Source organism: Microcaecilia unicolor, chromosome 7 (genome assembly GCF_901765095.1).
Source record: "Microcaecilia unicolor chromosome 7, aMicUni1.1, whole genome shotgun sequence".
NCBI lineage: Eukaryota > Metazoa > Chordata > Amphibia > Gymnophiona > Siphonopidae > Microcaecilia > Microcaecilia unicolor.
This window is the reverse complement of record NC_044037.1, coordinates 137,566,941-137,587,911: the sequence shown is the minus strand read 5'-3', so window position 1 is coordinate 137,587,911 and position 20,971 is coordinate 137,566,941. Positions and strand designations below refer to the sequence as shown.

Here is a 20,971-nt window from a genome sequence, read left to right as displayed (position 1 = left end):
GTATAGCCATCTCACACCCACACATATCTCTCTCAGTAAAAAGAGCCGCTTCCCCTACTCCCATTACTTGCCCAACAAATCACACTAAATGCATAAAAATGTTTTTGGGTCCAGAGGAGTGTGGGGGTCACAAACAGGCCACCTTGCAGCCTGATCTAATTAGCAAGGATTGAAAACAGCACACAGAATAATTAGGGAGGATGAAATAAATCTTACAGGTAACCTGTGTTTGTTTATAGGGTTCCTGAGCACCCCCCCCCCCCCCCAAAGTTCCCCACAACACCTAGATCCCTTTCCTGGTCAGTGACTCCTTTGGAACCTTGCTATAGTTTAGGTTTCTCTTTCCCACATGCATCAGTTTGCACTTGCTCGCATTAAATGGCGTCTGCCATTTGAATGCCTACTCTCCCAATATCATAAGGTCCTCTTGTAATTTTTCACAATCCTCTTGTGATTTAACAACTTTGAATAACTTTGTGTCATCAGCAAATTTAATTACTTCACTAGTTACTTCCATGTCGCGATCATTTATAATTATGTTAAAAAGCAGTGGTTCCAGAACAGACCCCTGGGGAACCCCACTATCTAACCTTCTCCATTGAGAATACTGACCATTTAACCCTACTCTGTTTTCTATCTTTTAAAAGTTTTTAATCCACAGTAGAACACTACCTGACTCTCCAATTTCCTCTGGATTCTTTCATGAGGTACTTTGTCAAATGCCTTTTGAAAATCCAGATACATTATTTCGACTGACTCACCTTTATGCACATGTTTGTTGACCCCTTCAAAGAAATGTAATAGATTTGTGAGGCAAGATTTCCCTTCACTAAATCCATGTTGGCTTTGTCTCATTAATCCATGCTTTTGAATATGCTATGTAATTTTGTTCTTTATAATAATCTCTATCATTTTACCCGGTACCAACGACAGGCTCACCAGTCTATAATTTCCCGGGACACCTCTAGAACCTTTTTAAAAAATCAGGGTTACATTGGCCACCCTCCAGTCTTCCGGTACCATGCTTGATTTTAAAGATGCATTACATATTATTAACAGTAGTTCTGCTAGTTCATTTTCAATTCTATTGGTAATCTGTGATGTATACTATCCGGTCCAGTTGATTTGCTACTCTTCAATTTGTGCCATTACATTCTCCAGGTTTATAGAGGTTTCGTCAGTTTCTCTGATTGGTCAACTTTGAATACCATTTCTGACACTGGTATCTTTCCCAGATTTGCGGTGAAGACCGAAGCAAAGAATCCATTTGATCTCTTTGCTATGGCTTTGTCTTTTACCCTATGTCATCTAGCAGTCCAACTGATTCTTTTCAGCAAAAGACTCTTAATATACCTATAGAAAGTTTTTACTATGTGTTTTTGCCTCCAACGTAATCTTTTTTTCAAAGTTTCTCTTTGCCTTCCTTTTCAGCGCTTTGCATTTGCCTTGCTATTTCTTATTTTCAGTCAGATCCTTCCATTTTCTGAAAGATTTTCTTTTATCTCTAATAGCTTCCTTCACCTCCCTAGACTCCTTGCTTCGGCTTCTACTTTGGTAGGTGTTACTTGCTCAGTAGTGTGCTTCTCCTCTACTTTGTTCTTCATTGCTGACTTAGCCTGTACCTGGATTACTCTTGTGTCTGCTGCCTGCCTGTACCTTGATTACTTTCGTGTCTTCTGCCTGCCTACTGATCTTGCCTGTACCAGGATTACTCGTGTCTGCTGCCTGCCTACTGATCTTGCCTGTACCAGGATTACTCGTGTCTGCTGCCTTCCTACCAACCTTGCCTGTACCTGGATTACTCTCGTGTCTGCTGCCTGCCTACTGACTCTGCCTGTACCTGGATCACTCTCTTGCCTGCTGCCTGTCTGGCTCTCACGTTCATCACCCTGCTTCCTGCTCCATCTCGTAAGCCCTGCAGGCCGCCCGCACCTAGGAGCTCAACCTCTGGGGAACGGCAGTCAGCACAGATGAAACCCGGGGTTGTCTGGCTGCCAAGCAGAGCCTGGTCCGAGTACCGGGCTCGGCAGCGCTCTACTTGGTACAAGAACTCACAGGTCTGACAATGGGTGTCAAAGCGGGGTAATTCAAGTGATCTGATAACCAGTAGGCTGTAATCTTCTCACATTGAGCACCAAACAATGCTTCTCTAACCAACAGAGCACTTCCAACAGAGGAATGTCAGATGCATCTGCAGAAACATGTAAGAACAGCAAGATAACATCTGCATAGATAAATGCTAACATCATATCTCTGAGCTAGCATAGCCAATGGGGCCAAGTTAAATATTAAAAAGTATGGGTGGCAGGGAAAAACCCTGTGGCACTCCACATGCTAGGGTGTGTGATGCAGAGATATCAGAGAGGACACATACACAATAAAAGTGCCCAGTCAGAAATAAAGCAAACCAGCGCAATACCATTCCCCTTATCCTCAATTTGGAAAGCCTGCCCAACAAAAGCCAATGATCCAACAGGTGAAATACAGCCACCAAATCTGTGGAGACAGCTAAAGGCACTTGTCTAACATCTACATGAGCTCTAACTTCACTAACCAGAGCCACTAGCACAAAAACTGAACACGATACTCCAAAAAGAGCCTCACCAATGATTTATACAGGTGCATCAACATCTCCTTTCTTCTCCTTTCTCTTTCTATCCAGCCTAGCATTCTTCTAGCAACAGCCACTGCCTTGTCACATTGTTTTGCCACCTTGAGTCCTCAGACACTTTCACCCCAAGGTCTCCTGCTCTGCACATACTTCTCTTGGATTTCTACACCTGAAGTGCATCATTTTGCACTTCGGATTACATTTTAACTGCCAAACATTAGACCATTCTTCTAATTTTTTTTAGATTCTTTTTCATGTTGTCCACTCCCTTCGGGGTATCCACTTTGTTGCAGTTCTGAGTGTCATCCGCAAAAAGGCAAACTTTTCCTTCTAACCCTTCAGGGATCTCACTCACAAATGTGTTGAATAGTATCAGCCCTAGTACCAATCGCTAAGGCACTCAGCTACATATCTTTCTATCCTCTGAGTTCCATTTACCACCATCCTCTGATGTCTGTTTGTCAATCAACCAGTTTCCAATCCAGTTCAACATTTTGTGTGGTAATTTTAGCCCGCTGAGTTTATTCATGAACCTCCTATGATGAACTGTGTCAAAGGCTTTATTGAAATCCAAGTAGACTACATCTAGCATGTGTCCACTATCCAATTCTTGGTAACCCAGTCAAAGAAATCAGTCTTTTGCAAATGGTTATCACAATAGAATTGAAACCAGTTTAGCACTTCAGTTCCAGTACTATAGTAGGCCTGTCTTTTAAGAAAAGCATTGTTTATTTATTTATTTATTTTTTTGTAGCATTTGTATCCCACATTTTCCCACCTATTTGCAGGCTCAATGTGGCTTATATTTGCCGTTATGGCTATTGCCATTTCCGGACTTTAGATATGCACATGATTTTGCAATCAAGTGTGTACATACATGGTAGAAGAATGTATTGTGTGCTTGCGTACTTGTTAACACGTGGTTTGCAAATAAGTGCGTATATGTGTGGTAGAAGAATACATTGTGGTCTTGTGTAGATGTCGGCTTTATGTAGTTCCTCAGGTGATGGTGAGAGTAATAGTGTAGGGCAGTGGTTATGTCGTTTCGGTCTTATTCTTCGTTGTTGTTGTTTAGAAGTTAGGACGATTGTTTGTTTGCTTTTTTGAATAGGTCCGTTTTCAATAGTTTACGAAAGATGGTTAGATCTTGCGTTGTCTTTATGGTCTTCGGGAGCGCGTTCCATAGCTGTGTGCAAATGTAGGAGAAGCTGGTTGCGTAGGTGGACTTATATTTTAATCCTTTGCAGTTGGGGTAGTGGAGGTTAAGGAATGTACGTGCTGACCTTTTAGCATTCCTAGCAGGTAGGTCTATGAGGTCTGAAATGTAGGCCGGAGCTTCTCCATTTATAATTTTATGGACCATGGTGCATACTTTGAACGCAATTCGTTCCTTTAGTGGAAGCCAGTGTAGTTTCTCTCTTAGCGTTTGGTGCTTTCGTATTTTGCTTTCCCAAATATGTCTGGCTGCCGTGTTTTGGGCTGTCTGAAGCTTCTTAATGACTTGTTCTTTACAACCCGCGTATATTGTGTTGCAGTAGTCTAGGTGACTTAACACCATTGACTGTACTAGGCTGCGGAATGTATCTCTTGGGAAGTAGGGTTTGATTCTTTTAAGTTTCCACATGGCGTAGAACATTTTCTTTGTTGTATTTTTCGCTTGGTCTTCTAGTGTGAGGTTTCGATCAATCGTTACTCCCAGGATTTTCAAGCTATCGGAGACCGTAAGAGTGTATTCTGGGGTGTATATAGTGTTGTTTTTGTTTGAGTTGTATTGTGAGGATAGGATGAGACACTGTGTCTTTTCTGCGTTTAATTTCAGTTGAAATGCATCCGCCCATGAATTCATTATTTGGAGGCTACGTTGGATTTCTTTTGCAATTTCTGTTAGGTCATGCTTGAACGGGATGTATATCGTGACATCATCTGCATAGATATACGGATTGAGACCTTGGTTGGATAGCGATTTAGCTAGAGGTGTCATCATTAGGTTGAATAAGGTTGGTGGCAACGGTGATCCTTGTGGAACACCACGTTCTGGTGTCCATGGTACTGACGTTTTTAATTTTGAGATCACTTGGTAGGTTCTAGCTTTTAGGAATCCTTGGAACCACTTTAGTACGTTTCCTCCAATCCCGAAGTAGTCCAAGATGTTCGAGAGTATTTGGTGGCTAACCATGTCAAAGTCTCACGAGGCCACTTCAACTCTCGGCGGCCATTTTGAATCCCGAGACCATCACAGCAAAAGGATGCAGTGCAAGGGCAGCGCTCCGGACAGAAAAGAGGGGGCTCTTTCCTGCCCCGAAGAGGTCACTAGACCACCAGGGCAGTAGATAGTAAGGGGAGGCTAGGATAGCGCCGCCTGCCCGCCCGTTTATCCAGAAATCCGGACAAACGGGCGGACTGGCAAAACCCCTCTGGACGCCCGGACGTCCTCAAAAAGAGGACATGTCTGGGTAAATCCGTACATATGGTGGCATATTTTCAAAGCACTTACTTAGCCTTCCAAAGTTCCATAGAAACCTATGAAACTTTGGAAGGCTAAGTGCTTTGAAAATATGCCTCATGGTAACCCTACCAATAGATGGCTTGTCTATCAACAAGTAGAGATGTCAATTTGGGTTGTATTTGTTAAAAAAAAAAACCCCAACTACCTCTGAAATGAATTCTGTCCAAAAAAGCAGGCTGCATGTGGGAATGTAATGGTTTAAATAATTTGTTTCATTGGTGGACCTTTATAGCAGTAGCCTTAGGCTGCTGGTTTTTTTTGTTTTGGTTTGGGTTATTATTTTTTTTTTTTGGGGGGGGGGGGGGGGGGGAGTTAGCTTCAATAAAGGGGAGCTTTAACAAGTGGATGCCATCACAATCAGTGCTGGCATGTATAGTTTATAACACCAGTAGCTAAAAGATGGAAGTTAAACCTTTACATGTTTAGTGCTGAATTAACTACTGGTCAGCAGTCCATGTATTTCAATATATTGGAGAAAAACTTTCACTACAATAGTTTAAAGTAAGAACTAAAATTTGACATGGTTTTTAAGTACTATCTTTATAGAATAGTTACCTGGGAAACAAATGTGATGTGTTTTCATCCTCTCAGTTATATTGGGTCTCGGCTGATCCCTTCTGGAGAGAGGTTTTGTTTTCTATTTAATGTTAGTATGCTATCTCATTTGTTTTCAGGAGGGACTTCTATCAGATTCTGGGTGTGTCCCGAAGTGCCTCGGTGAAGGAGATTAAAAAAGCCTATCGCAAGCTGGCATTGCAGCTTCATCCAGACCGTAATCCTGATGACCCCGAAGCACAGGCCAAATTCCAGGATCTGGGTGCAGCTTATGAGGTTTGTTGATGCTTAAAAACTGATGCTGTTTTGCCAGAGGAGTCTTATTTTATTTTATTTTACTATATTTCACACATTGTATCTGCTTACCCCGCAGTCCGCAACTACCTGTCCGGAATTACGTAAGCCACATTGAGCCTACAAATGGGTGGGAAAATGTAACAAATAAATAAATAGATATGTTCTTCCTTTTTGTGAGGTTTGTGCTCCCATCTTCCCCTATTCTCTTAGCAGTATCTATACACCTCATACGAAGTGGTGATCTTTCTCTCCACCATTAACCATGATCTAATGGGGTTTATGGTGTTACTTTTTGCATCACTGACTTATCAGATTATCAAGATACCAATGTGTGCTAGGATGGCAGGGGGACTCTTTGGGGCCCCTGATAGGTGGGTTAGACGATGCTCTTCTACATATCTTCCCCCCCCCTCTCCTTGGCTGGAAGAGCTGAGAGAGAGCTCACAAACGACCTTGAATTGAAAGCTGCATTTTTGGAAGATGGGCACTAGGGCCTTGTTTGGATTGGCCCTAGATTGATGCCTCAGTAGTCCTTGCACAGTGGCGAATCTGGGCCATGTATTCATTGAAGGTATACTTTAGTAAGTTGACTTTCAGGGGTAACATCCTGTTTAAGGACCTTGAAGTTGATCAAGGACTTGGACAATGCAAAGCCACAGCAGATGCCAAAGGTTGGTCCAAGAATTTGATGAAGCGCCCTTAACCTTTATGCCAAAAGCTGTTCCAAGCTGAGTAGACTGGAGTCTAAGTGGAAATAAAATGAGCTCCTTGGGGTGCTCATAAGGTCCAAGATGGTGAGGAACCCTTATCTAGAGCAGCTAAATGTACTGATTTAGTCATGGACTCACCCTAAGGTCCTGTTTTTGCTCAGAGTGGGTCAATATTGCCTTAGATCAGCGGTTCTCAACGCAACTTGGCAGTGTTTGCAGAACCCATTTCCAGTGCCCCAGCGAGCCCTACCCTGTTGCATTTTCTCTTAGAGGTTGTGGCTTTGCCTGTACAGGGCTAGGGTAAAGCTGGTACTTGATTGACGTTTTCATCTTCAAGAAAGGGGGTTCTTTTCATCACATCCTAGATCTCAAGAGGGTCAATTTGGCATTGCAACTTGGCATTTCCCTGTTTTTGCATGGTATTCATTTTTTTTTTTTTTTTTTTAGTTTTCTTTATTAGCATCCTTCAGAAATAATACAAACCAAGACCACTTAATCAAGAAAACAAAAACAGGAAACAGGTCACTCTCCCATCCCTCCCACCACTCAATACATAGAGCTACCACCCTTAGAAAATCCTAGATTTGAAAGGTGTAGCTCAAGAAACATCTTCTGTCTCTACTCATATTGCTGCCATATACTTCAAAACGTCTCCACTTTATCCTCTTTCTTACCTGTTAAATTGGTCATCCAATACATAAAATGCACTTTAGCCATTACCCTATCCCATTGAGGCAACTCCACCTGTTTCCAACACCCTGCCAACACGATTTGCACAGATGTGGCCACAAATCACACAAATTGAGCATACTCACATGGCTTGTTCACCACTATAGCCTGGAATAAACTTCCTGAGCCCTTACGCCAAGCCCCCTCCCTACCCATCTTCAAATCCTTGCTTAAAGCTCACCTCTTCAATGCTGCTTTCGGCACCTAACCTTTATACCTTTCAGGAAATCTAGACTGCCCCAATTTGACTGCTCCCATTTGACTGACTGTACATTTGTCCTTTAGATTGTAAGCTCTTTGAGCAGGGACTGTCCTTCTATGTTAAATTGTACAGCGCTGCGTAACCCTAGTAGCGCTTTAGAAATGTTAAATAGTAGTAGTAGTATAGCATTCAACAGCCATATGTGCATATCTCTTTCACGACCACCATCACCACCAGAAGAAGCTTATTCACCCATTGCACCTCTTCCCATCAAAATATTGCCACTTTAGGGCAGTCCCACCACATATGACAGAAGGTATCTAATGTATTACAAGCTACAATCTCTCCGCTACGTCTTTGTCATCCTTGATCGCCCCTTTTACCCCTCGGTCGTCCAGCGGCCCAACCGATACTTTTGCCAGCTTCCTGCTTTTAATATACCGTTCCTTGTCATCAAGCAGATGAAGCCATTACGTATGGGTTATGTCCATCAACCAGCAGGGGAGATAGAGAGCACTCAAACTTTCACAGTGCCCTCTTGGCCAGCTAGCTCCACTGCCTCTTCAGTATTCTCTATCTCCCTTAGCAGGGTGGCTGCAGCTTGTTCGAGCTCCAGAAAAATCTGCCGGGAGGTGGTTCCTGGCTTGCCAGTTGTTAACCGGGGTGTTGGAGGCTATAGCAGCTTCACTAAAGGCACATAGGTTAGCCCTTTCCCTGCCTTACCCATACCTCTGTGGATGTGGACATATTGCCTTGCTTTCCCTGTCCTTACCCACCAACAGTGGATGCAGGCATATAGGTTCGCCCTTTCCCTGCCTTTCCCACTCATCTGAGCCTCCGGAGTCTTCAATACCTCTGCTTTCCTCACATCTTAAAAAAAAAAAAAAAAAAGTCGCTTTGCGTTTTTAAACGCAGAGACGCTGGAACAGAGGTTTTTTGACCTGATTTTCAGCAGGATCGTAGTTGTACACTAGATCCTTTGAGGTAAGAGTGTTTTCCAACTCCTCCGGGGTGGGCCCGCGATCGGGGCGATTTTGGCGCGAAACCGCCATTTTGGATTTTACCGCCGTTTTTCGGCGATGGCTGCGGACAATGTAAAGCGCTGTTCCACTTGTGGCAAGCGCAAATCAGCAGCAGGGCTCTGTAAATCGTGCTGTATTGGCGTAGGAGCCGGCCCGAGCATGGCGAGCGATGTTTCTTCCCGCTCTGAGCTGGCAGCGGGCGCCATTTTGCTTACACCGCATGGCGCGGCCTCCGTGGACACGGAGAGTCCTGAGCCGGGTGGGGCACCTCGAGATGAGGTTATTTCAGGAGTGGCTAGCACCGGACAGGATTTGGATGCCCAGGGTGAGATTTTCTCCCCGGATTTTGTGCTTTTGCTGCATAAAGCATACATGTTGAAAAGAGCCCTTCCTCAAGGGTCGCCTGAGGCTCCTCTGATTGCCCCCCCCCCGATGGATTCTGGCCTGGGACTGCCCAGTGAGGCTTTTTTCCCGGATGCTTGGCCTAAAGATAAGCGCAGAAGGGTTAATTCCCCTTCAGATTGTGGTGCACCTTTTTCCCCCCCGTGGTCGGGGTGTGAGGATTCGGAGAACTCTGACAGACGTTCTTGGTCTGAGGAACCAGAGTCAGGTGCGGATTTACCACAGGATCTGGATGATCCCTCCGCGGAGAGGATTTTCCACTGTGATGAGCTGCCAGCGCTTATTTCAGATACCCTGCAGGCCCTCTCGATTGAAGATCCTGACAGTGGCATGGCCTCCTCGGGTAATCCCAGGATGGCTAGTACCAAGAAAGCTGCTCGGGCCTTCCCTTTGCATGACTCCATCCTAGAGCTTGTTTCGGCTCAGTGGGCTGACCCCGAGGGACCTTTGAGAGTTTCCTCTGCGTGAGGGACATATGGCTCGTTTTCAAATGCCTACAGTGTATGCCCAAGTCACTGCGGTGACAAAGAGAACTACCCTCCCTGTTGAAGGAGGTGTTGCCCTGAAGGGTGTTCAAGACCATAGGCTGGAAACAGCGTTAAAACGGTCCTTTGAAATTGCAGGTCTCACTGTTCGGGCGTCTGCATGCAGCTGTTATGCTGTGAGAGCCTGCCTAGCTTGGCTGCAACAGGCAGTGGCTCAGCCCGGAGATGGAGCGGAGCCCTTCTTGGATGTGGCTCCGCGGATGGAGGTGGCCTTGTCCTTTCTGGCTGATGCCCTTTATGACCTTGTCAGAGCTTCGGCTAAACAAATGGCAGTAGCAGTGGCGGCTCGCCGTCGTTTGTGGCTACGACACTGGGCAGCGGACATGGCCTCTAAGCAAAGGTTGGTGAAGTTGCCTTTTCAAGGACTTCTCCTATTTGGTGAGGAGTTAGAGAAAATTGTGAAAGGCCTGGGTGAGCTTGCCCGAAGATAGGCAGAGGCCTTCCTCTAAGGGCCAGGTGGTCCACTCCTCGTACAGACCTCGCTTCCGTGAAGCTAGAAGGTACCGCCCGGGGCGTTCTGCTGGGTTCACTTCACATGCCCGTGGTCAGCAGAGGAACTCCTTTCGCTCGGACAAGCGTTCCGCAGCCGGTGGCTCAAGACCAGGAGTTCAGGGGCGACCCTCTCAATGATGGTGCGCCGGCCCTCTCTTCGATGCCTGTCATCGGAGGACGGCTTTCCCTCTTTGTCGAGGAGTGGGCCAAGATTTCCTCAGATCAGTGGGTTCTGGACCTGATCAGAGATGGATACAGAATAGAATTCAACGCCCCAGTAAGAGACGTGTTTGTGGAGTCCCGATGCGGTTCTGCCGTCAAACGGGCGGCGGTGGAGGAGACTTTTTACAAGGTCTGATTCAGTTAGGGGCAGTGACCCCGGTGCCTCCCGCCGAGCAAGACTGCGGCCGATACTCCATCTACTTTGTGGTGCCGCGAAAAGGTGGGTCCTTTCGCCCTATTCTGGACTTAAAAGAAGTGAACAAGTCCCTGAGAGTGTGGCATTTCCACATGGAATCCCTGCGCTCCGTCATTGCGGCGGTTCAGCCAGGAGAGTTTCTCACGTCTCTAGACCTGAAAGAAGCTTACTTGCACATACCGATTTGGCCCCCACACCAGAAGTTTCTGAGGTTTGCGGTGTTGGGAAAACATTTCCAGTTCAGGGCGTTGCCTTTTGGCCTCGCCACAGCTCCCTGAACCTTTTCGAAGGTAATGGTGGTAGTAGCTGCTTTTCTCAGGCGAGAAGGTATCAGGGTTCACCCGTACCTAGACGACTGGCTCAGCAGAGCAGACTCTGCAACAGAGAGCTTACAAGCTACAGCCAGAGTGGTCTCGGTACTGCAATCTCTAGGCTGGGTTGTCAATATGGCCAAAAGTCGCCTGTCCCCTTCACAATCTCTAGAGTTTTTGGGGGCCAGGTTCGACACAGTCTCGGGCTATGTGTTCCTACCCGAGCTAAGGCGGTGCAAGCTTCAGAATCAGGTCCGTCTGCTCCTGAGGATGCCCCGCCCGCGAGCTTGGGACATTGTCCAGCTGCTGGGATCGATGACAGCCACGATGGAAGTGGTACCCTGGGCGAGAGCGCACCTGAGACCTCTACAGTATTCCCTACTCCGGAGATGGTCTCCTATTTCTCAGGATTACCAATGCAGACTTACTTGGCTCCCTGCGGCCCGTCTCAGCATGGAGTGGTGGCTCTCGGACAGCATGCTGCGGCGAGGAATGCCGCTGACGCTCCCCGTTTGGTGCCAAGTGATAACAGATGCCAGCCTGAAGGGCTGGGGCGCACACTGCAAGGGGAAGCATGCCCAGGGTCTATGGACACCCGAGGAGTCGGAGTGGTCCATCAACCGCCTAGAGTTGAAAGGGGTGTTTCAGGCGCTTCTGGCCTTTCAAGTGACCCTGGAAGGATTGGCTGTCAGAGTGATGTCGGACAACACGACAACGGTGGCCTATATAAATCGACAAGGCGGAACAAGGTGCAGAGCACTAGCCGCGCAGGCCGAACTGATTTGCCACTGGGCCGAGCTGCATCTTCAGTGTCTGTCGGCAGCTCATATTGCAGGTCAGAGCAATGTGCAGGCCGATTATCTGAGCAGGCATCAGATCGATCCAGCAGAATGGAATCTGGCAGACGAAGTATTCCTGCAGATCTGTGCCAAATGGGGCAAGCCCGTGATGGATCTAATGGCGACAAGTGCCAATACCAAAGTCCCGTGCTTCTTCAGCAGACGGAGAGATCCTCGCTCGGCGGGGTTGGATGCCTTGGCTGAACCCTGGCCTCCGGGTCTACTTTATGTGTTTCCCCCATGGCCCTTGATAGGGTGCCTGCTCTTGCGGATTCGGCTGCACCCAGGAGAAGTGGTCCTCATCGCCCCGGATTAGCCAAGGAGACCTTGGTATGCAGACCTCCGACAGATGCTCCTGGAGGCTCCTCTGCCGTTACCTCTGGTACCGAACCTGTTGACTCAGGGACCGGTAGCCATGGAGGACGCCGGCCACTTTGGTCTTACGGCATGGCTATTGAGAGGGCGCAATTGAGGGATAAAGGTTATTCCAATAAAGTTATATCCACTCTCCTGCAAGCCCGCAAGCGGTCCACTTCCGTGGCTTATGCCAGGATTTGGTGCCTGTTTGAGTCTTGGTGTGCTTCCAGAGCCATTGTTCCAATGCGGGCACCTGTCTCGCCGATTCTGGACTTTTTGCAGGAAGGTGTACAAAAAGGCTTGGCCTATAATTCCCTGCGGGTGCAGGTGGCAGCGTTGGCCTCCCTTCGTGGTAAGGTGGAAGGCGTGTCTTTGGCTGCTCACCCAGATGTGGCACGGTTTCTTAGAGGGGTGCTTCGGCTCCGACCTCCAGTGCGCGCACCCTGTGCAGCTTGGAACCTGGGGCTAGTTTTGAAAACCCTGCAGGCATCTCCTTTTGAGCCGCTTCGGCGAGCATCGGAGAAAGACTTGACACTGAAGGCCGTTTTTCTGGTGGCCATTACCTCGGCGAGACGGGTGTCAGAGCTCCAGGCGCTGTCCTGTAGAGACCCATTTCTGCAATTTTCAGAGTCCGGAGTCACGGTTCGGACCGTGCCTTCCTTTATGCCTAAGGTGGTTTCAGCCTTTCACTTAAACCAGCCTATTTTCTTGCCCTCTTTTTCAGAGGAAGAGTTTCCAGAATCTTTTGGGCAGCTGCACCTTTTGGATGTGTGCAGGACTCTGCTGCAGTATCTGCGAGTTACTAACTCTTTCAGGACTTCTGATCATCTGTTTGTTTTGCTATCCGGTTCTCGCAGAGGGTCTCCAGCGTCTAAAGCCACTGTTGCCCGCTGGCTCAAAGAAACTATCTTTTCAGCTTATCTGCTGGCCGGCAGGGTTCCGCCTGTAGCCTTTAAGGCACATTCTACTAGAGCGATTTCTTCCTCTTGGGCTGAAACTGGAGCACTCTCTCTTCAAGAGATATGCAGTGCAGCAACATGGGCTTCTAAGCTCTCCTTTGCCCGACATTACAGGCTGGATGTGGCTGCCAGGAGGGATGCGCGTTTTGGTGCACAAGTGCTAGCGCGTGGTGTGGCTTGTTCCCACCCTATCTAGGGATTGCTTTGTTACATCCCATACGTAATGGCTTCATCTGCTTGATGACAAGGAAGGGAAAATTAGGTTCTTACCTTGGTAATTTTCTTTCCTTTAGTCATAGCAGATGAAGCCATGAGCCCTCCCTGTATGATTGTATGCTGTGAATCTGTTTTTCAGGTTCTGTTCTAATTTCCTGAAGTTCCTTCCTTGGGAGAAAATTGGAAAACAATCTTCAGGATTCATGTTCAGTTTAAATTTAGGAGGATGTGTTCATTCCCTCCAGCATGTTTTTTTTTTGGAGGATGTGTTGATTCTCTCCAGGAGGCGCGTGTGTTCCCCTCCAGTTCTATAAATAGGAGGATGAGTTCATTCCCTCCAGTGTGTTGGGAGGATGTGTGATTCCCTCCAGGAGGCGCGTGTGTTCCTCTCCACTTCTACAATAAGGAGGATGTGCATTCCCTCCTTTATGAGTTCATGCCCTTGTGATGGGCCATCGTTCGCTGTGAGGAAAGCTCTTGTGATTCCCATTGCGGTTTGCCATACTGCTTTGGAAGCTTCAAATACTGAAGAGGCAGTGGAGCTAGCTGGCCAAGAGAGCACTGTGAAAGTTTGAGTGCTCTCTATCTCCCCTGCTGGTTGATGGACATAACCCATACGTAATGGCTTCATCTGCTATGACTAAAGGAAAGAAAATTACCAAGGTAAGAACCTAATTTTCCCTTATGATCCCTTGTTTCATATTGTTGACGGTCTGCATTTTCCGTATTGGTGGTATATTGGTTTATTAGGGTCTGCCCAGTGTTATGGTACAGTAAGGTTTATGAGTGTGTTTTTGTACAAATTTGTGCATAGTGTTTTGCAGTTGAGCAATTGTGGTTAGTACATACTTTGAGCAACCACTTTATTCTTTGACATATAATACATATTTAATATCTAAATTTAATAAAAGGTATTGTGACTTATTTTTACTTTTTTTTTTCTGTGTTGTCAGACAATTATGGATGTAAACCCCGCCCCCTTTAGCCTCCCCAAACAATTGGGCCACCGACCGCCTATGAGTGGCCCCATCACCATTACCTCTTGCACCAGAACATGTTCTCCACTAAGGACTAGGTCTACGACTCCTGTACCAGCTGCTCCATAAAGCAGTCCTTGATTTCGTCAAGGAATTTTACTTCCCTAGCATTCCCTGATGATACATTTACCCAGTCAATATCAGGGTAATTGAAATCACCCATTATTATGTGGTTGCCCAGTTTGTTAGCTTCCCATGAGTGGAGGAGTAGCCTAGTGGTTAGTGCAGCAGTGGACTTTGATCTTGGGGAACTGAGTTTGGTTCCCACTGCAGCTCCTTGTGACTCTCTGGGCAAGTCACTTAACCCTCCATTGCCCCTGGTACAAAATAAGTACCTGAATATATGTAAATATTTACAAATATGTACCTGAATATATGTAAATGTATATTTGCAAAAACCTCAAAGGCGATATATATCAAGTCCCATTTCCCTTTCCCTATTTCCGATAACATTTCTACATCCGTCTGTTCATTCTGGCCAGGCGGACAGTAGTACACTCCTATCACTGTCCTTTTTCCCCTTTCCACATGGAATTTCAATCCATAGGGTTTTGTTTCTTGCAGAATTTTAAATCTGTTAGAGTCAAGGCCCTCCTTAACATACAATGCTACCCCTCCACCAATTCGATCCATCCTATCACTGATTTGTATCCCGGTATGACAGTGTCCCACTGGTTATCCTCCTTCCACCAGGTCTCAGAGATGCCTTCCCCAAGTTTCTGGAATGCTCCCTGTTCTGCAAACTTGCTGTTGTTGGCCAGGTGGATTACAATATTAGTATAAAACTGGCTAACAAAATCTGCTCAGCTCACACCTCTCATATATACTGTCATAAGTTCTGTTTCTCCCAAATCATGTGATTTCCCATAAACTTGAACCATTAGGTAGCCTTATACCGTATATGGATTGTTCCTGTATTCTATCAGTCTCTCCTGATGGGAGTTCACGTGCAAAGTCGGTAGCCATTGGCTAGTTACTTATCAGTTCTGCGTGCAGTTAGAGAGCAAAAAATACATAGAACAATACCCTTGTGTCCCCTCACCCAAAAACTGAAACATTCTAGGCTCACTGTGTTCCAAGGTTACATCATTATATCCAGTTTATATGAAAGGCCTAGTCTCAGCTCCAGCAGAGTCAGCAAAATGTGTACCCCTGAAGTGTCTGTTCTCAGCTCCTGAGCAGTAATTGTCACACAAAATGCTAACCTGTTAGGCCAACTTGTGAGTACCAAACTGAGCCACAGTACAGGCCTTAGTAACAGGCCTAACATAGGAAGAAATCTACAACGTCCAAGTGTTCGTCAGGGACACCCTTCTTTTTTTCCATTATGGGTCAAGGACGTCCAAGTATTAGGCACGCCCAAGTCCCGTCTTCGCTACACCTCCGACACGCCCCCTTGAACTTTGGCCATCCTTGCGATGGAGTGCAGTTGGAGACATCCTAAATCGGGTTTCGATTTTACTGATTTGGACGTCCCTGGGAGAAGGACGTCCATCTTTTGATTTATGTCGAAAGATGGACGTCCTTCTCTTTCGAAAATGAGCCCAATGTGCTACCATATTCTAAGTTACTCTGTGAATTTGAATTTGTAGTATGGTTCTGCACCACACAGTTAAAATGTGATTTAAATTGATGATGTATGTGAAAACTGGTATCATTCTTTTGTCCATTACCTATTCTCAGGGCCGGTCTTAGGGCGAGGCGACCGCATAGAGCCTTGCGCTCAAGGGGGTCCCGCGTGGCGTGCCTGAAGTCGGTCCGCCCTGACCGCCCAAGCTCCAGTCCCCCTGCCCTCTGAATTTTAAGTTACCTTGGCGCGGCCGGCAGGTAGCAGCAGCCGTCGACGACGAGGTAACTTTTAAAATTCAGAGGGCGGGGGGCCTTGGAGCTGGGTGGGAGCTGGGTGGGGGGGGGGGGGCCTTGGAGCTGGTGGGTGGGAGGGAGGGGGGCCTTGGAGCTGGGCGGGAGCTGGGTGTGGGGGGCCTTGGAGCTGGTGGGTGGGAGGGAGAGAGAGAGAGAGAGACAGGCCTTGGAGCGGGGAGGGAGGGGGGCCTTGGAGCTGGGAGGGAGCTGGGGAGCCCTAGGGATGGCCCGGGAGCTCGGAGGGAGGGGTGGCCGCCCTGGAGCTAGGGTGGGGGCGGGGCTAGGATGGGGCCCCTTCAGATTGGTCTGCATAGGCCCCCGCACTTGCTAAGACCGGCCCTGCCTATTCTTTTCGGGGTATTCCAGGGATCCCCACCCTTTGCATGAAAATATATTTCCTGACAACATTTCACAGCCCTTGGGCTTTGGTATCTTGATCTTAGGTCCACATATTCCATGGAAAATTAGTTGTATGTGCATTGATATTTTTCATGTATTTAAGTATATATATTCTCTCATATGGTTTTTGGTGAAAACCCCACACCATTTTTGGTTGCTGACTATCTCTCTAGCTATCAATCTATACAGAGGGTTTATCATGGGGTTTTCTTTGTTTTTTCTTTAGGGACAAGCAGGATGGCAAATCCATGCAGCATGGATGATATCACTGACCAAGCCTGTGTGGGAAGCCTTCCCTAGCTTAATAATTACTAGAAACTTTAAAGCTGTATCACCACGTGTGCCACTTTCCACCTGCTGCTATTGCAGAGGACCCCCTCAGTCTTTTTTTCTGCACAGCTGATCAGTGGCTCTTCATCAGAGCTTGTATCATGGCATAATTCTTGTCTTAGTTAGTTATTTTTTGTAAGTCTTTAATGTGCAGTACTTTTTCCTGGTAGTGTCTTTAACTTTTCAACAATTTTCAAGTTCTGTGGGTGTGCTTAGCCTGGTGTACACTTCCATTGAGAACCTTAGTATCCCGATTAGGGGTTTTTTTTTATTTGGGTTTTTTTTTTTTTTTGTCAAAATTGAGCCATATTATTTTCTTTGGCTATTTTACTTGACAACATGACCCAGAAGAAAGCCTGTGGCAGTTTTAAGACGTGCACCTGATGCAACTGGATCATATCCATCGTAGATGCCCATAATCATTTGCAATGCCTGGGGCCCATCCATCATTCTTTTTGCTGTAAAGTTTGTCCACAGATGTCCAATAGTGTATGACCTGTAGAGAATAATACTGGATTGTTCCAGGGATTACCCCAGTTTATATCAGTGATGATGCTAGTAGAATTCAGTTTTCTCTGCCTCCATCTGCTGGTAGAAAGGGATAACACCTATTTGTGCAGAAAAATTATCCGGTAAGACAAAATTTCTCCTTTCCTACCTTTGTTTTTTGGGCATTTTATTTTTAAATCGTGTTGGTCCTAGTTCCTCTCTTCTGCTTTCCTGTTTTTCATCTGCTGACTCTTTCCAATGACTGTCTGTTCCATTTCCTCACTAAATATGTTTGACATATTAATATTTCCCTGTTTCCTTCCCTTTGGGACCTTGTTACAAAACTATGGTAGAAATTGGCCTTAGCATTCCCTCACTCAGGTCTTCATGCGAGGTAAGGCCATGTAAAAATCCTGATTTTCTATGTTTTCCACTGTGCTCTAACGTTGCTATAAGCGTGCAGCCATTTTTAAAAATTACTGTGGAAGCACTTACCATCTCCTATTTTGTAGATATTAAGGGCTCCCTCATTATCCATGCGCTAATCAGTTATTGTGCACTAACATAGATGTACTAACTCAGCACAGCATCACCCGCTCTTTGCCTCTGATTTGCCTCTCAAAAAAAAGAAAAAAACTAATAATTAGTATGTGCACATATGAAAACTGTTGCAGAATGCATTACTACATCCTGCGTTGTTTTTTTTTTGTTTTTTTTTGCTGTATTACATTACGTTACATCATGTCTCTTATATTCCGCTAAAACCATATAATTTGAGGTCGATTACATTGAAAAAGTCGGGAAAATTACCCAAGAATTACACCAATAAACATTATAAGACTAGCTGGACCGCCAAAGTATTCCAAACCTGGGCTGCTAAAAATGGAAAATACCAATTTCAGGCAGACATTCTTCAGACTTGGATATTGTAATAGTAAAGGGTTCCTAGAATACCCCAGCCTACCAGAATTAGGAAAACCTATTAATTCTAATTTGTAAAACGTAACATTACCATATAGGATATTGACAACCATTACACAAAGTTTAAATTCAATCCGGGCCTCCACTAGTAACTGATGTAGACTTATTAATAAAGAGGTGACCCGTTTATTAAGATGCACTGAGAAAATAAGTCTAGCTGCAGTATTCTGTATTGACTGCAATTTATTAAGGAGAAATTTCGGACAATCTAAATAAATGTTAAACTTTGAACCACCAACTTAAAAGCTAGAGTTGTCAACATATTTCTAATTTTCTGCAATCTCTTCATAAGGAAAAAAAAAGTTTTCTGTATCAATACATTTATGTGTAACTCAGGAGACAAAGAACTGGATATCTTAACTCCTAATATCTTAAATTTGTTTCAAACTTAAAACTGGTATTACTCAATTTCAAAATGTTGTTGTTCCAAACATCAGAAATTTGTCCAATCATTAAGAACTTAGTTTTTTTTTTAATTCAATTTTAGATGATGGGACCGCATCCAATTCTCCAGCAAATCAATACAATCCGCGAGTTGTTTAGATACTTCTACTGATTGTAAAACTGGTAGCTGCAATGTAATGTCATTCACATAACTATAATACTTATAACCAGCTTGACTTAAACAATGTCCCCAAGGATCTCATTACCAAATGTTCCTTAGTACCCAGATTTCTTCAGTTGTGAAATCATGCTTTTACGCCCTTTGATGGATTTGTGCCACCTGTAGTTATGTAGACGAGTCTTCCTGCACCTTGCTTCTATATGTCCTGTTGGCCAATTGTCTTGACTACTGCAGTATTGTATACATAGGTCTCAGCTCCACCCTTCTCAAAAACTGCAAATGGTTCAAAAGTATTGTCTCATGTTCGCTGGTTTGACCATGTTGCACCGTTGTTGATTCACCACTATTGGCTTCCAGTCCAATACAGAATCAAACAGAAAATCTTAACCCTAACCCAAAAGATACTGCCACAATGAAAAAACATTATGCCTGGCCTCATTGATAATTCCTTACACCTCCACGAGAGCACATCACTCCATGTCTAAACAACATCTCTGTACCCTTCTGTCTTCCATGCATGGAGAGTTCACAAGGCAAAAGTAACTTTTTCTGTATTTCACTTGCTCTTTGAAACTCCTTACTTTGAGCCCTTTATAGCAAACCATCTTACCTAAAGTTTAGATCTGCTTTAAAAGCCCACCATTTCTTTTCCATGGCTTTCTCAGGCTCTGCTAGTTGATTGAGTAGATGAGTGCATACTTGTCTGCAGTCATTCTCTATTCTTTCTTATGACATGGGAGAGATATATAAAGTTTGAGGCTTGATTTCACACCAACTGGTAAGCCACTCTGTCTTTATAATTTATAGTTTTAGAATTTACTAAACAGTTCTAGCTACCAAGGCAGTATAGAGCGGTGTACAATCTAAAAATATGAAAAGGAAAAGCACTCCATTAAAAAAACATACAGTAAACATTCACAGAAAGAGGATAGAGACAAAAGAAGAACAGAAGTGTAGAATGGTCTCTGGCTAGTTTATCCATTCAGTTCGATCAACATGATTCTCCAAAAGCCTGGCAAAAAAGCCAGGCCTTCAGATTTGCCTTAAAAAATTTTTAAAGGATGATTCAGAATGGAATGAGAGTGGCAGGTTGTTCCAAATATGGGGTGAAAGGAAGAAAAACGCACAATGTCTGGTCGTCTCATAGTAAGCGATCCTAGGTCTAAGAAGAATAAGGTGGTGATTGTGAGAGTCCGCGCGGGTGAGTAAGGGATGGTAAGAGAAGCAAGAGAATCTGGACAGCCGAGCTTGAGAGCCTTAAAGGTGAGAATTGCTACCTTAAAGATTATACGCTGTTCGTTGGGTAATCAGTGATGCTGTTTTAGAAGAGAAGTGCAGTGATCCGTGTGGTGAGCATGACTAAGTAACCTAATTGCGTTGCTCTGAAGAGTTTATAGCTTTTTCGGTCATTAGACTTAGGTAAGCCTGTGTAGACAATGAGGTGTATTTTCAAAGTTACATTTGAAACTTTGTAAATCTAAGTGCTTTGAAAATGAGCCCCAATGTTGCAGTAATCCAGATAGGTGGTGAAAAGAGAAGGCTTTCCGGGCTTTCATTGTATCATGGTTGAAAAAATGATGTATGACTCTGAGCTGGCTAAGGAGGATTTAGATAGGTGTGATATTTGTGGCTTAAAGGAGAGGGAAGAATCCCAGGTAATCCAAAGATAACAAAAGTTGTTGACTGGGATGATTTGCGTTCCAAAGTGAGAGGATACAATGGGGGGGAAAGGGGTTAGTGGCCCAGAGAACCAGCAAACCATGGTTTTGTTGGCATTAAGAACTAAATAAGTCTTGACACACCTGGAGAGAGGCAATTGAAAGAGGGGAGGAATAGGATGGGTAGGTTGTGTAGAGTAGGAGAATGTTTATAAGCAGAAATCCCAGTGGACTGGATGAGGGCAGCAAGAGGGCTCAGGAAAATGTTAAATAGTAATGGTGAGAGAATCAAACCCTGAGGGACACCACAGTGAATTTTCTTGATAGTTGAGAAAGGGGAAGAAGTAATGACTTGAAAAGAACAATGAAACAAGAACGATGCAAACCACGCAAGAACTTCACCAGTGATACCGAGGGAAGATAGGTGAGAAATGAGAAGATTGCTGGTTAATGAGAGATTGCTGGTTAATGAGGTCAA

At 45.2% G+C, this 20,971-nt stretch overlaps 1 protein-coding gene across 1 annotated transcript in view; it reads left to right on the top strand.

The window, feature by feature from the left end:
- The window catches only part of DNAJB11 (DnaJ heat shock protein family (Hsp40) member B11), a gene marked incomplete in the record, with an annotated part of 406,113 nt that overhangs the window by 57,339 nt on the left and 327,803 nt on the right, over positions 1–20,971 (top strand). Inside the window, 1 exon segment of the mRNA XM_030209526.1 lies at positions 5,792–5,948. Within this exon segment, the coding sequence (XP_030065386.1) occupies positions 5,792–5,948 (157 nt within the window).